At 48.2% G+C, this 12443-nt stretch overlaps 1 protein-coding gene across 2 annotated transcripts; it reads right to left on the bottom strand.

Annotated features, from left to right (window-relative positions):
* Positions 1–473: 473 nt before the first annotated feature.
* Positions 474–11961, bottom strand: OSCP1 (organic solute carrier partner 1). Of its 2 annotated transcripts, XM_074926191.1 has the most exons (11): positions 11834–11961; positions 10175–10204; positions 6448–6602; positions 5633–5800; positions 4936–5016; positions 4280–4383; positions 3771–3899; positions 3179–3248; positions 2344–2483; positions 1607–1670; positions 474–609 (listed from the first exon to the last, which is right to left on the bottom strand). In XM_074926191.1, the coding sequence occupies exons 1-11, from the start codon at positions 11943–11945 to the stop codon at positions 493–495; spliced, it is 1170 nt and encodes a 389-aa protein (XP_074782292.1). In that variant the 5' UTR covers positions 11946–11961; the 3' UTR covers positions 474–492. The 2 variants fall into 2 exon arrangements, with proteins under 2 accessions (XP_074782292.1, XP_074782293.1); XM_074926192.1 differs by lacking the exon at positions 10175–10204.
* Positions 11962–12443: the final 482 nt, after the last annotated feature.

Genomic DNA, 12443 nt, shown 5'->3' with positions numbered 1-12443 from the left:
ACCCTGCACACACTCCTGGGGACACACAGCACTCCTTACACACTCATACATACACACATCACCCCCTGCACGCTCGTGTGGACGCACACCCCCTCTCACGTGCTTGCGAGGACACACACCACCCCTCCACGCTCACCCGCGCGCTGCCCCCCTCCCCAGTCTCTCCCATTTTCCGTCTGCACCCCCCCGCCCCCTTCGCACACTGGGGTCCCCCCGCTCTCTCCCCCCGCACCCCCTTTGCGCACACGCACAAACCTCCCTCCCGCCCTTGCACGCTCACCCCCGCGCTCCCCCCCCGTGCTCCTTGCACACCCCCCTGCTCGCTGCCCCCCCCCGCGCCGCTCCTCCCCTTGCACACGCACCCCTTGCACACGCACCCGCCTCCCCCAGGCCCCCCCGCGCACACTCACCCGCCGGCCCGCGCTCCCCGGCGGCAGGAAGGGGCGGCCCCGCCGCGCCCCGCGCCCGCCCCGCCCCGGCCCCGCCGCCGCCTCAGAGCGAATCCATCAGCGCCAGCAGGTCCTCGCCCTTCCCGGCGCTGGGCGGCCGCGGCTCCGGCACCTCCAGCTGCCCCAGGATGCGGGAGAGCTCCGCCCGCCGCCCCGGCTCCTGCGGGCACAGACACCGGCCTCAGCCCGCCGCCGGCCAGCGGGGCGGCACTGGCGGCACTGGGACCTGCTCCACCACCTCCTGACGTGGGCCTGCGCAGGGATGGGCCGGGGACGCTGGGACGTGCCCCACCGCCTGCTGATTGATCGGTACTGGGCTGTACTGGGCAGTGCTGGGACGTTCCACGCCACCTGCTAACACTGACCTTTACTGGGATGTGCCCCGTCCCCTGCTAACACTTTTACTGGGCTGTACTGGGGAGTACTGGGACGTTCCACACCACCTGATAACATTGACCTTTACTGGGCTGTACTGGGAGTTGCCTCACCCCCTGCTAACACTTTTACTGGGCTGTACTGGGCAGTGCTGGGACGTTCCACACCACCTGCTAACACTGACCTTTACTGGGCTGTACTGGGGAGTACTGGGACGTTCCACACCACCTGCTAATATTGACCTTTACTGGGCTGTACTGGGATGTGCCCCATCCCCTGCTAACACTTTTACTGGGCTGTACTGGGGAGTACTGGGATGTTCCACACCACCTGATAACATTGACCTTTACTGGGCTGTACTGGGAGTTGCCTCACCCCCTGCTAACACTTTTACTGGGCTGTACTGGGGAGTCCTGGGACATGCCCCACCGCCTGCTAACATTAACCTTTACTGGGCTGTACTGGGGAGTACTGGGACGTTCCACACCGCCTGCTGACGCCCGTGAGCCCCTTTCAAAAGCGCAGCAGGCGACGGACAAATGCCCCAGTCACAGTTCTCCATCCCATGCAGCTAAAATCTTGCTCTAATGTTTGTCAGGTTTCAAGTTCTCTTATTAAATTGTCACCAAATCCAGGCTTGGCAGAAAACGCTGCCATTATTATTTAAGAGTTTAACCGAAATAGGAAAAATGCGGGGTTTTAAGTTACTACTCTGGGTGAAACTCAGTTCTTGGCAAGGCAGGAATGATGAGAATTAAAGATCTGAAATGGACTGTACGTACCTGCGTGGCTTCGATGTTGACAACCTTGTAAGATAATTCCTCTGGTCTAGTCAATGCAGCGTGTCTTGATTAAAAACATGAGAAATGTGCTTAATCTCATGACGACATACAAGTAAATTATAAAAATCGCATTTCATGAGGCTCCTGTGGGCAAGAAATTTGGACAACGTCCCTATTCCTACTAGGTGAATTAATGTACTGACCCCAGATTGGAGACTTCTTCCCTGTCTTGGATTTTTTATGCTAAGTGTAGAACAGCAGGAGTATCTCTGCAGCTGAGATTAAAAACGGGTAAAAACATCCTGCAGAAATCACGTAACCAGAAGTGTCCCTGCCCGCGTGCTCCCTGCCGGGGGGGCTGCGGTGTTCTGTCAGGCTCATTGCCTCCATCAGCTGTGTTCTTATCTCTGAAAGACGTGGAGGGGAGAGCTACGAGGGCCGAAGGGCCGTGTCTGTCCCGGACAGAGCGTCACCAGTGTCACTGGGAGGGACACAGGGCCGTGCATCGCAGGAGACAGCAGCAAGGGGAAGGGCTCTCCCCGCTGACAGCCCTAACGAAAGGGTCGAGCCAGGGAAACCTCCTCGTTTGTTCCCGTAGGGACCATCTGAACCCGAGTAGCCAAACGTTAAAAACCTGCTGTTCTGTCCCTGAAGCTGCTAAGGGCCAGCTTTAGTCCCCAGGGCCGTGCCCGTGGCACCCCATCACACCCCCCAAACCCAGAAGGACTCGAGCGTACTCTTCCTCCTCGTCAGTTGTGAACAAATTCAGTCGAAATCCTGTCTCGCTGCCACCGGGTTTCTTGATCTCCAGCCCTCCCAGCAGCCTGGCCAAAAAGTTCAGTTCTTCTTTAGCAAGAGGGTTAGGGACTATATTCTCCTGCAGAAAACAGCAGTGGGTTCATTGGTCAGGTTACCAGGGAGATGAGGACTGTAATCATTTTTGTGTTTTCTGATATTACATAAACGTTCTTCAGAGCGATATAAATATACTTCGTATTGTTAATGGTACAGATTGTGCAGATAGCTAGTAATTATCAGCTATATATTTAAAATGGTTGCTTGAATTTATAGACCCAGGACAAAATAATTTTCCAGCTAAATTGAACAGCTGAGAAATCTGTAAAACCAGCTTTCTGTTTTCTGAAGAGATTAAAATAGGAAGCAAGTACACCATTGCATAAGGCTGTGTGTCAGATTCTTCAGGAAAACGTGCCCTTCCCCTAGCTCAGAAGGGACCGTGGAGGATTGGATGGGGCTCTGAGAAGAACAACAGAACGGGTTCCCCTCAGGTTACCCTGTAAGCGCAGACTAAAGAGATGGTTATTGTTTCCCTGAGAGAGGAGCTGAGCAAAGGGGAAGGTACTGCAAGGATACAGTAAATGATTTGGAGACGACGGATGTGGGCGTTTCATTCAGTGGCCCCATCTAAGAGACAAGGGAAGCAGAATGTAAAATCTGGTGGATGTGAAACTGCTCAGAAGAAACGCTCCCACCACGTGTGACCGGCTGCAGGACTCCCCGACACAGACTAGTTAGCCAGTTAACTAGTGACAGGAACAGAGCAACACTGACCTTGGCATGGGATGCCAAGTTCTTGGATGATCCTGACATGTGTGTCTCTACTGGCCGACTAACACTGTACCTAGAGGGAAAAACAACCTGTTACCGGTGTGAGATACAGGAGCTGGAGGAAGCAGCACAGCGTCTGTGATTTTAGGATATTTTTCTGAAGACTGTAAATAGCTGAAACGAGAAGTTACAGTTCAGTTTTAAGGAGTACCGAGGCATTAAAACGTGCGAGCGACAAAGCCGTAAGAAAGAACACAGCTCTCTTTAAATGGAAAAACTATGGAAGACAAACATGGAGAAATGATTTCTTGAATGCTGTTAAAATTAAATTACATTTCGCATACTACACAGTACCAGGTGAGAACACTCTTTACTCAGCTCTACTGTAGACATAAATCAAACTTTTGCTCTTTTCCACAGCCCTTTATACCCATCTGTCCACACATGTTCTGTTTCAGGACATCACTTCGTAAAAAAAGTCAAGCTGATAACACCAAAAGAAGCAAAAATACGCAACACAGACAACGCCCTTCTGAACAAATCCATAACCATAAACATTTACTTCATGTTTCTATGTAGGACAAAAAAGACTTACATATTTGTTCCAAGTTTGAGGACTCTGTCTCCATAAAGATCAAAAGATCCTTCCCTTTGTGGAGCAACATAATTTCCACTAGTGGTGAATTCAGTTCTTTTGACTTCATCTCCATTGTGATTAAACATCCTTAAAAACAAGTCATCATGGAAACATACTTAGTAGCTGTACCACTGATTTTCAGAACTGACTTCCTCTGCTTACTGCACAAGAAAAAGGGGAATAGAACCCTAATCTGTATGTTGGTAAATGCCTATTTTATAGGATAAATGACTAACAACTAATTTAACGGAATAGAGAATGCCAGACACAGCTTAGTATTTCCCTGCTGGGTGAGTGAGACCCAAATCCTGCCCTTCAACTAGTACTTCCTGGAGGTTCAGCTGTCCATGCAACACCAGCGACGGTCTCAGCTCGCCGCCTGTTCGGCCCCTGGAGCGGCTGTTCCTCCGTCAGCCGCCCCACGCGCAAGGTGCTGCAACCCGGGTAGGCAGCGGCTCAGAATTCACCTGATGAGTCCTGGGACTTCTGTACCCCAAGGAACAGGGCCTGATATTGGCAGCACAAAACGACCATTGGAGTTTTGCACTTTATCCTTCAGAAAGATAGAGACCTGCAAAAAGAATATTCCACCTTTGAGAAAATCAATTATCTACCTTCTGATCCGAATTTTGAAGCCTGACCTTGCAGCCTTCCTGCCTAGACTGGGGCAGGTTTCCTAGAGATTTTGATGTAGATAGCAAGACTGTGATACAGGCCAAAGCCAGCAACATAGAACTGTGGTCTAGAGGACAGGCACATTGACCTAACACTAAATTTAAAAAAAAAAAAAAAAAAAAAAGTACTGTTCATGCACTTGAGTATGATTTTTTAGATTTTTTCTGTATTATTTAGAGAATATGAAGCCCCATGACTTCGAGCTCAGAATCTGACTTTCGTATCAAGTTGCCACTAAAAGGAAAAACATTTATCAACCATCAGAATTTCATAATGTTTTAGAATTATTATTATTATTGTAGTAGATGTGCTCAGTTTGTGAAATTTTGAAAACTGAAATTACAAGCACATCGAGATGACTGAAAAGTGTAAGTAACAAAACCAAACCTACAGTGTAATTACACAAGCTCCCTTCCATTCTTCCTGACTCGTTGTATTGGGCTCTTACCCTTATGTGCATGTCCTGAAAAAAAACGAGGAGTGTTTGCCTGATGAGCTGAAATTCACCATCGGAGAGAGAGCTGTAGGTCTGGAAAAGAAAAACCATCAGGTAACGCTCTGCAAGTGCACCACATCCAACCCAGGGGAAGAGGGAAACGAGCGTATCGGAATGCTGCTGGCCAAAACCCGTACGTGTGTGGCAGGGGAAGCAGAAATTATAGAAGGGGGCTGCTGGTCATTATCAGTAATTATTAGCTGTGACTAAGAGCCTGATTTAATTTCTGCTGAAGTCAGTGAGGACTCTGATCAGGCTGAATAAGCAACATGTTGATTTAAATTGGGCCAGGAGTAAAATTACTTGTAGACACCCCCCTCTCCAGAAGCCCTCTGGAAACATTTCATGAATTCCCAGAACTTTTCACATTTTGTGAAACCAGTTCCCTTTCACTGGGACACTCATATTCTTTGTCCAAAGAATTAAAGCAGTTACACCAGCAGAAGTTGAGGCGGATTTGTTTCCCTCAGATTAAAAAGAGGGGAAGGTTATTTGGATGGTTCTCTCAGGTTGAGCACGTATCAACCTCCACACTCGGTAAGGCACTTACTGATGTGGTAACTAGTCTCTAAGATTAGCCTGAAAGAGGAAAAAAAAAACCAACTCCTCAAACCACAGTGTGTCCCACCAGTTTTCTGAGGATCCTTACTTCAATCAGCTGTCGGAAAGTTTCATCCACCTGGTTCAGAATGCCAGGGGCATCACGTATGAAATCCTTGATCGCGTCCAGGTGGTTGAAGGTGACCAGCAGAATGTCCCTGGGCCGAGGGCACAGCAGCACTTGGTATTTGAAAGCCATAGTCATGAGGTCGTACAGCTGCAAAGGAACGCGGGGAAAATTTGGTTCCGTCGTAACAGAACGCGTGACGCTGCTTAGGTAACTTCACGTTGATGTAGAAAGGGATTTAGACACAGGCTAGCACCTGCCTTTGGGAAGAAGCATCATTTTTGCTTCGTTTCCTAAGAAAATAAGATGTCTGCAATACATCGTCAGCCCTCGGGCTGCTCTCTCCAACTGCCTTTAAAACTACAGCCAGTCCCGACACCACGAACACTCAGGTAAAACAGAGCCTACGGGGTTTTTTTTCAAAATGATCTGCTGGATATACTGTCTGCAGGCAAAAATTCTAACACCTGCAAAAAAGTGTCAATACAGAAATATATTTATACACACCCATATATGGATATATTTTTTAATATACGTTAACAAAACCTCATCAAGAATGCTTGCTGAACCTCTTAAACATCTAGCTATTGAAGCAGAAATAGTTCTGAAGTACCTGCTACCACCATGGATTTCCCCAAAGCCTCCCTGGCCGGGAACCATTTTTACAAAGCAAAGGGGAGGAGGGCTCTTACAAAACGACAGTGCTGTAAAGCCACGCGCTAGTTATCCCAAGCAGAACCTCGAGAGGGGCCGCGCGGAGGCGCCGCACAGCCGGGACGGGTCGGTGCTCCGGTTACCTTGTCCATGCTGGCCTGGTTCAGCCTCATGATGGAAGCATGAGCCAGCCGGTCGTACACCGTCCGCAGGGCTTTCTTGGAATAGAGTTCCTGTGGTTTAAACAGCTCTTCCATAAATTTTTTATTGAACATGGTTGTGATGATGTCATTCATAACTGCAAAGACAAAGAGCCTCTGTTTTTTGCGTCAGACACAGCACATCCACCTGGTTCATTCCACACGGAGAACTTGGGACACTGACGGCTGCGAGGAGCCACATGAATGCTCACCTGTGAAAACCAGGTACAGAGCCACAAAGAAAAAAGGAGGAGGAACATCGCCTCTTCATGTCAGCATTTCCCTCAGTCCCACCCTGGGGTAAGCGAGCAGCTCGACTCCTGCTGACTGTCCCCACGGGCAGGAATGCTACTCGAGCCGTAGGCAACAAACCCTCTTTTCCAGTGGGAATAAGACTGGTTTTGCTGCCTCGTTTTTACAGCTATGGCTAGCACTTTTCGCTTTCTAAATAGTTTTGTTTAGAGGCTATTCTGGCATGTATTATCTATAAAAGCTACAGTTCTGCCTCCTCAGAAGGCTGTTCCGCACCGCTCTGGATTTCTGCAAACTACAGCTGGCTGACTCTGCCTGTTCCCTCTTCAGCCTTCGACACTATTAGCCTATTTTTCCTTCTGAACAGAAGCTCCTGGATGATCCAAGGCTCCCTGAAGAATTTGTTACAAACGGATTAACACTGACAAGTATTTAAGGAAGCATTTATAACACTGGGATCTATGTCAGGCCATTAAGGACTTACACAGCAACATCTGCGGATACCAGAGCAGTTCAAAGGCACAGAACTCTCAACTTCCTTACACAAGCTGCGGTTTGTTATGTTTAAATTTAGACATGGAATTGTTATGCAACTTAAGAGCACGTAGAGATCAGGAGTGCTGAGTGTAAGGGCTATGCTCTGGTTATCCAACTTTTAATGCAAAGAAGAATGATTGCAGTGATTCCAGCAGATTTTGTGCTGGATTTGATACTTTTATTAAATACCTGATCCGTTCAACAGAGCTATCATAAATAAGCATTTATTTCTCTATCAAAAAAATGTTAAATAAAAATTTCAGTTCACAAAGGTTACTGTACAAGCATGAATCTTCCTAAGCAGATGACTATCACTGAAGCTCATAGATGCCAGCTGACTCTTATGGATTGGAAAAATCTCAAAGAAAAAAATAAATAAATCGTGGTAGTGATTAGCTGTGTGAAATACTGCTATCATTGTTCACTGGTGGGTTAGACGCTGGCTTTTCACACCTGTGGTACTGAAGCTACACAAACAGCCAGAGGGAAGTTCATTATGTCTCAGATGAGCTCCCCGGGAGCGGTGCTGGGCAGGCGGCAGGCGCTGGGAACCCCCACGGGATAGCGGGTGCTGGGCAGCACCTTCTGATCCCGTTCCCTCTCCTGGCTTAAACCTGATGATTACAGGTTTTCTCCTACACTGGCGACACACGGCATCCACTGCACTGTACCTCACTGGGCTCACTAGTTCCTGCTCCGAGTACCCAAACAAGACAGAGAGATCTCACTCAGCTTCTGAGCAGCATGGATTGCAAATACACCTAATTACAAATGGGAAAAAAAAAAATTTAAAAATCCCTCCTCTTCCTCCCTTCTTTTCAAATAAACTCTCCATAAAACAATCCCTACTTACAGTCTGAGGCAAAAATCCTCGCTTTTTTCAGTGGAGGAAATCAAATATATTGGTGTTAGTATGCGTTAGTTTATATTTCATTTTGCAAGTAATCAATTATGACAAAAATAAGAACTTTTGTCTTATACTGCTATCAAGAAAAATATTTTTAATTTGCTTGTGTATGTTGCCCACACAGAGGCTTCTCCTCTGTCTTTGGAGAGTCGCTAAGAACCAAAGCTGTCAGGAGACAGACAACGTCCCAGCGTGCCGACCGTGGCTGGCGGATATTCTCAATGGAATCGCAGATCTGCGTTAACCACACGCCCAGCCTTACACAGATTATCTTCTGAAATTAAAACCTCTTGTATTGACTATAAAAAGAACTCAGAAACACATTAAAAAAAAAAATTACGGTAAAGGGCAAATCTCACACGGTATGTTTGATAACGACACAGCAAAGAGATCTTGGAGCACAGGGAGTCCCTAGGGAGAGACTTACACCGTTCTAACAGCGGGAGATAACAGAGAAAGGCGTCAGCTCAGGGACAACGGCACGCCAAGCAACATAGCATCCAAGCAATTTAGCGGAGAGGGGTTTCATCAGCAGGGATGGGGAGAGGGAAACCAAGTATAGACAATGCGATGGACGGAAGAGAAGCTGAGGGTTTACGGTGGCTTTCACCTACACGTGCCATGTCACTGGTAACAGACACATTCCAACGAGTAGTGCGCTGCCACGCAACATGGCTCGGATGCATGACATGAGACTGGAGCCTTGACGCCTGGATGACGCTCGTGCTTCTCGGAGGACACCGAAGGCAGCAGAGGGAACGTTATGAGTTCAAAACAGTCACACGTTCTACTTGCAGTGGGTTTATGGTTCGTAACCAGGCCAAAGGCAGGCGAAGACGCCTCGTCACGGCTCCATCTGCAATAGCTGGTTACTCTGTCACCCTCCAGAGATGCCGTTCCCCGGCAAACATTTCTCTCTCACGAGAGAAGCTGATGGGTCAACTCTGTGCCACTACCACCTGAACACCATAAAGCAGGCTTCCATACAACTCCTCATCGTTTTGGGTGTGATAAAAGAGGAATCTTGGATACTTCTGGGATGTTAAATGCTGTAAAAGTGTTCTTGGAAACAGCACATAACGGTAGCAAAAAAAAAAAAAAGGTGAGGCAGACTCCAGGATATCAGTTATTTACCTTCAGTAAATATTCAAAACCTACAAACGATGCTTATTTTGAAAAAAAAATTAATCATAACCCTGATCTCACTTAAAAAAGGGCTGCTCCAAAAGACGCTGGCAGTTCTACTCATATCCACCTCACAAAAAACCTGCAATAGTTTAGGGGATTTATTTTGCCATGCCCTTTGCTGGAGGCCACCACGTCAAGGCCGAGCCCAGAGGAATCGCACGCTCACACCTGAGCTGCTCCACGGCAGAGCCCGACGCCTCAGCTCAAACTCGCCCTTGGGGATAATCTCAGCCAAGATGAGCTTGGCTCAAGTGTGAGCACCTGCTCCTTTGGGATTCGCTCTGCTGCAAGGGTGCTGGCCACTGCAGGGAGGGGTAAGCAGCTCGGATGGAAATGCCTTAAATCCTTCCTGGAGTTCACCGGTCAAAACCCTAAGCAACGAATTACAAAAACGCTTTGAAAAATGCAGTATACGTAATATTCCTGCATTTCAGCAGAAAAACAACCTTCACAATGCTCACACAATTATATGCTTGCATTACCACGATGCTGGAAAAATACAAATATCATTTTGGCTAGAAAGACCGCTCTGATACCAAGTTGTGATCTATTTACAGTCTTGGTTAAATGAGCAATTCATTTTTGAAGCTGTACGATTTTGAGATATTGTCTATTTTTTCCTAAGATCTATAATGTGCATTTTAATGAGCAGGTGAGTGGTATTATTCATCCTTGACACTGCCTAGAAGGCTGCAGGAACAGCATACAGTGCGGTCACGTACGATGAGCCTCATGTGTGCATGTAGGGGTGCTCGTCTACTGCATGCAGCTAGAAGATTACAGTACCTCGTTTCCTGTCCACATCTGTCCATTCATCTACACGAAGCATATAAAACAAAAACATCAGTTCGAGAAGTAAGAACAATAGTTTCAAGGAGAATAAAAGGAAAGAAACTTAAAAAAAAAAAAAAATAGATCTAACTAATGGACCGTGGTTTTTTCATCAGTATTCAGGGCGTAACCAGAACGAACTCTTCTGTTACTTGACATCTTTCACTTTCAACGAGCACACAAAAGACAACACCTTGCCCTCCCCTTGGAAAAAAATATCTTCTTGTATCAACGGAGATAAAATTTTACCCTTGGTTGAATCTTAGCATGTTTTGCACTGAGCCTGCAAAGTTTTCAGCTGCTTTTTTGCACTTACAAGTGAGCAGAATGTGAGTGAATAGTTTTAAGCATTAACACCTCAATGTGGACGAATCAATGTCTCAGTTTAAAACGACACCTGATTTTTTTTGGAAGATAAAATCCACGTGTGGATAAACTAGTACGGATCTAATTCTCCTGCTGAGATATTCCACCAAGTATGGCTAATTTAGTTTAAACTCTCAACTTAGACCTCTATGAACTGTAGTAACATTTGTCAGCTCATGCTCTGAAGAAACAAATGAATAATTTAAAAAAAAAAAAAAAAAAATCACACTTCTGTGGTGAAACAGTTGCTGTTTAGCATTTCTTTATCCTGGACATGCAGGAGAAGAAAAAAAAAAAAAGTAACAACCTCTTCAATACTGAGTTAACACCGAGCTGATTATTACAAAACCCGACAGCTTCCTGAAGCGCGTTCCCCACCCTACGTCTGGAAGCTGCAAGAATTTTTAAAAGCAAAGCAGTTTTAATTTGCAAGTGGTAAACAAAGAGGTGCTCAGCTGTAAGCTGGGATTTTTGTGCATGCATGTGAACGTACAGGGCTCTACTTTTACAATAATTTTGACAAAATGCTAGACTGACAAGATTTTTGTAGAAGCCGGACGAGGGTTTCAGGAGCCATATTTATGTTATTTGAAGTTTTTCTTAATTGTGCGTACTTCTGCATAGGCTTTACAAAATTATTCCTGGAAACCACTTCCAATTGCGAAGCAATCTGGTCTTCCTGAAAGAGTTCAGGACCTGGACTGAGATGCCCGAATCGTGAGTTATTTTGATTCTAAAAATAATATTTCTGAAGCACTGGAACAAGTACAGCAACACAGGAAAGTATTTCCATTTCTGCCTTGGCTGTAAGCATTTCACGAATTAGCTTCAATAGTACCCTCAGGCGGTTATTACCGCGGAAACTTCACGATTGACAGAAACTTTATGATTGACTGAACAGGCTTTACTTCCAGCTGAAGCCAAGGAAACCACGGCCAACTCCCGCGACAAGAGGAAACTGCCCCAAGGCGCCTTTCGGCGGCGGACCCCGGGATACTGGTACTGCCCGGGCAGCAGGACCATCCGGATCTAATCCGGTGTCCCGCGCACAGAGCCGGTACCCCGGAGCCCGGCCCTGCCCGGGGGTCGGGCACCGGCAGCGATGGCAGCGCCGCTCCTCCGGTCCCCCGGGGCCACCCCGACATGGCCGGCGTCTCCCCCGCGCTCTGCCCGGCACCGGCCCGGAGCGGAGGGCCGGGGTTGGGCCCCGCGGGGTGGGGGCAGGCCCGGGGCGGGCCCGGCGCTCACCTTTGCGGGCCTTCTCTCCGGGGATGCTCTGGGCGCGGAGCCGCTGGTCCAGGATGTAGAGCATCTCCCCGCCCAGGTTGAGGAAGAGCAGCGGCAGCGCCCGCGCCGACATGGCGACCGCCGACCCCGCCGCCGCCGTTGCCCGGCAGCCGAGCGGCCAATCGGGAGGCGCCGTCTTGGCCGGTGCGGGGCGCGCGCGCGCGCGCGAAGCCCCGCCCACCGCGCGCGCGCCAGGGGGCCTGGGAGGGGCGGGAGCGGAGAACGAAGGAAAAGATGGGAATAGTCACGTTAATGCGGTTAAAAAAAAAAAAAAAAAAAGAGCTCGGGGCGGGTGGGGCCTCGCGCGGTAACGGGGGAGCGCGACTGGGGGAAGTTTTGCTGAGAAACCGTAAAAAAAAAAAAATCGGGGAAGAAGGCGCCGCTGTGACGGCACCGGCGCTTCTCCAGGTCAGCACCGGGGTGAGAAAATCACCGAGTTCGTGAGCGACGGAGGGATGATGCCAGAGAACGAATATAAACGCGTCCGTCCGCCGGGAAGTGACAGATTTGATTATTAACACCATTTCCACAGCGGCAGCGCCCCGAATCCACCCGCGTTCTGCGAGAAGGA

This window comes from Athene noctua, chromosome 24 (assembly GCF_965140245.1).
Source record: "Athene noctua chromosome 24, bAthNoc1.hap1.1, whole genome shotgun sequence".
In the NCBI taxonomy this organism is placed as follows: domain Eukaryota; kingdom Metazoa; phylum Chordata; class Aves; order Strigiformes; family Strigidae; genus Athene; species Athene noctua.
The sequence above is the reverse complement of the archived record's forward strand: the minus strand, read 5'-3'. Positions and strand labels throughout refer to the sequence as shown.

Bases quoted from the DNA above. Each gene is read 5' to 3' on its own strand.
- OSCP1 (XM_074926191.1), bottom strand. From the start codon at position 11,945: ATGTCGGCGCGGGCGCTGCCGCTGCTCTTCCTCAACCTGGGCGGGGAG. The intron at 3,900-4,279 runs GTGAATTCTGAG...CTTGTTTTTAAG, and splicing joins GAAGTCCCAGGACTCATCAG to GATGTTTAATCACAATGGAG. The intron at 1,671-2,343 runs GTACGCTCGAGT...TTTTTAATCAAG, and splicing joins ACAACTGACGAGGAGGAAGA to ACACGCTGCATTGACTAGAC.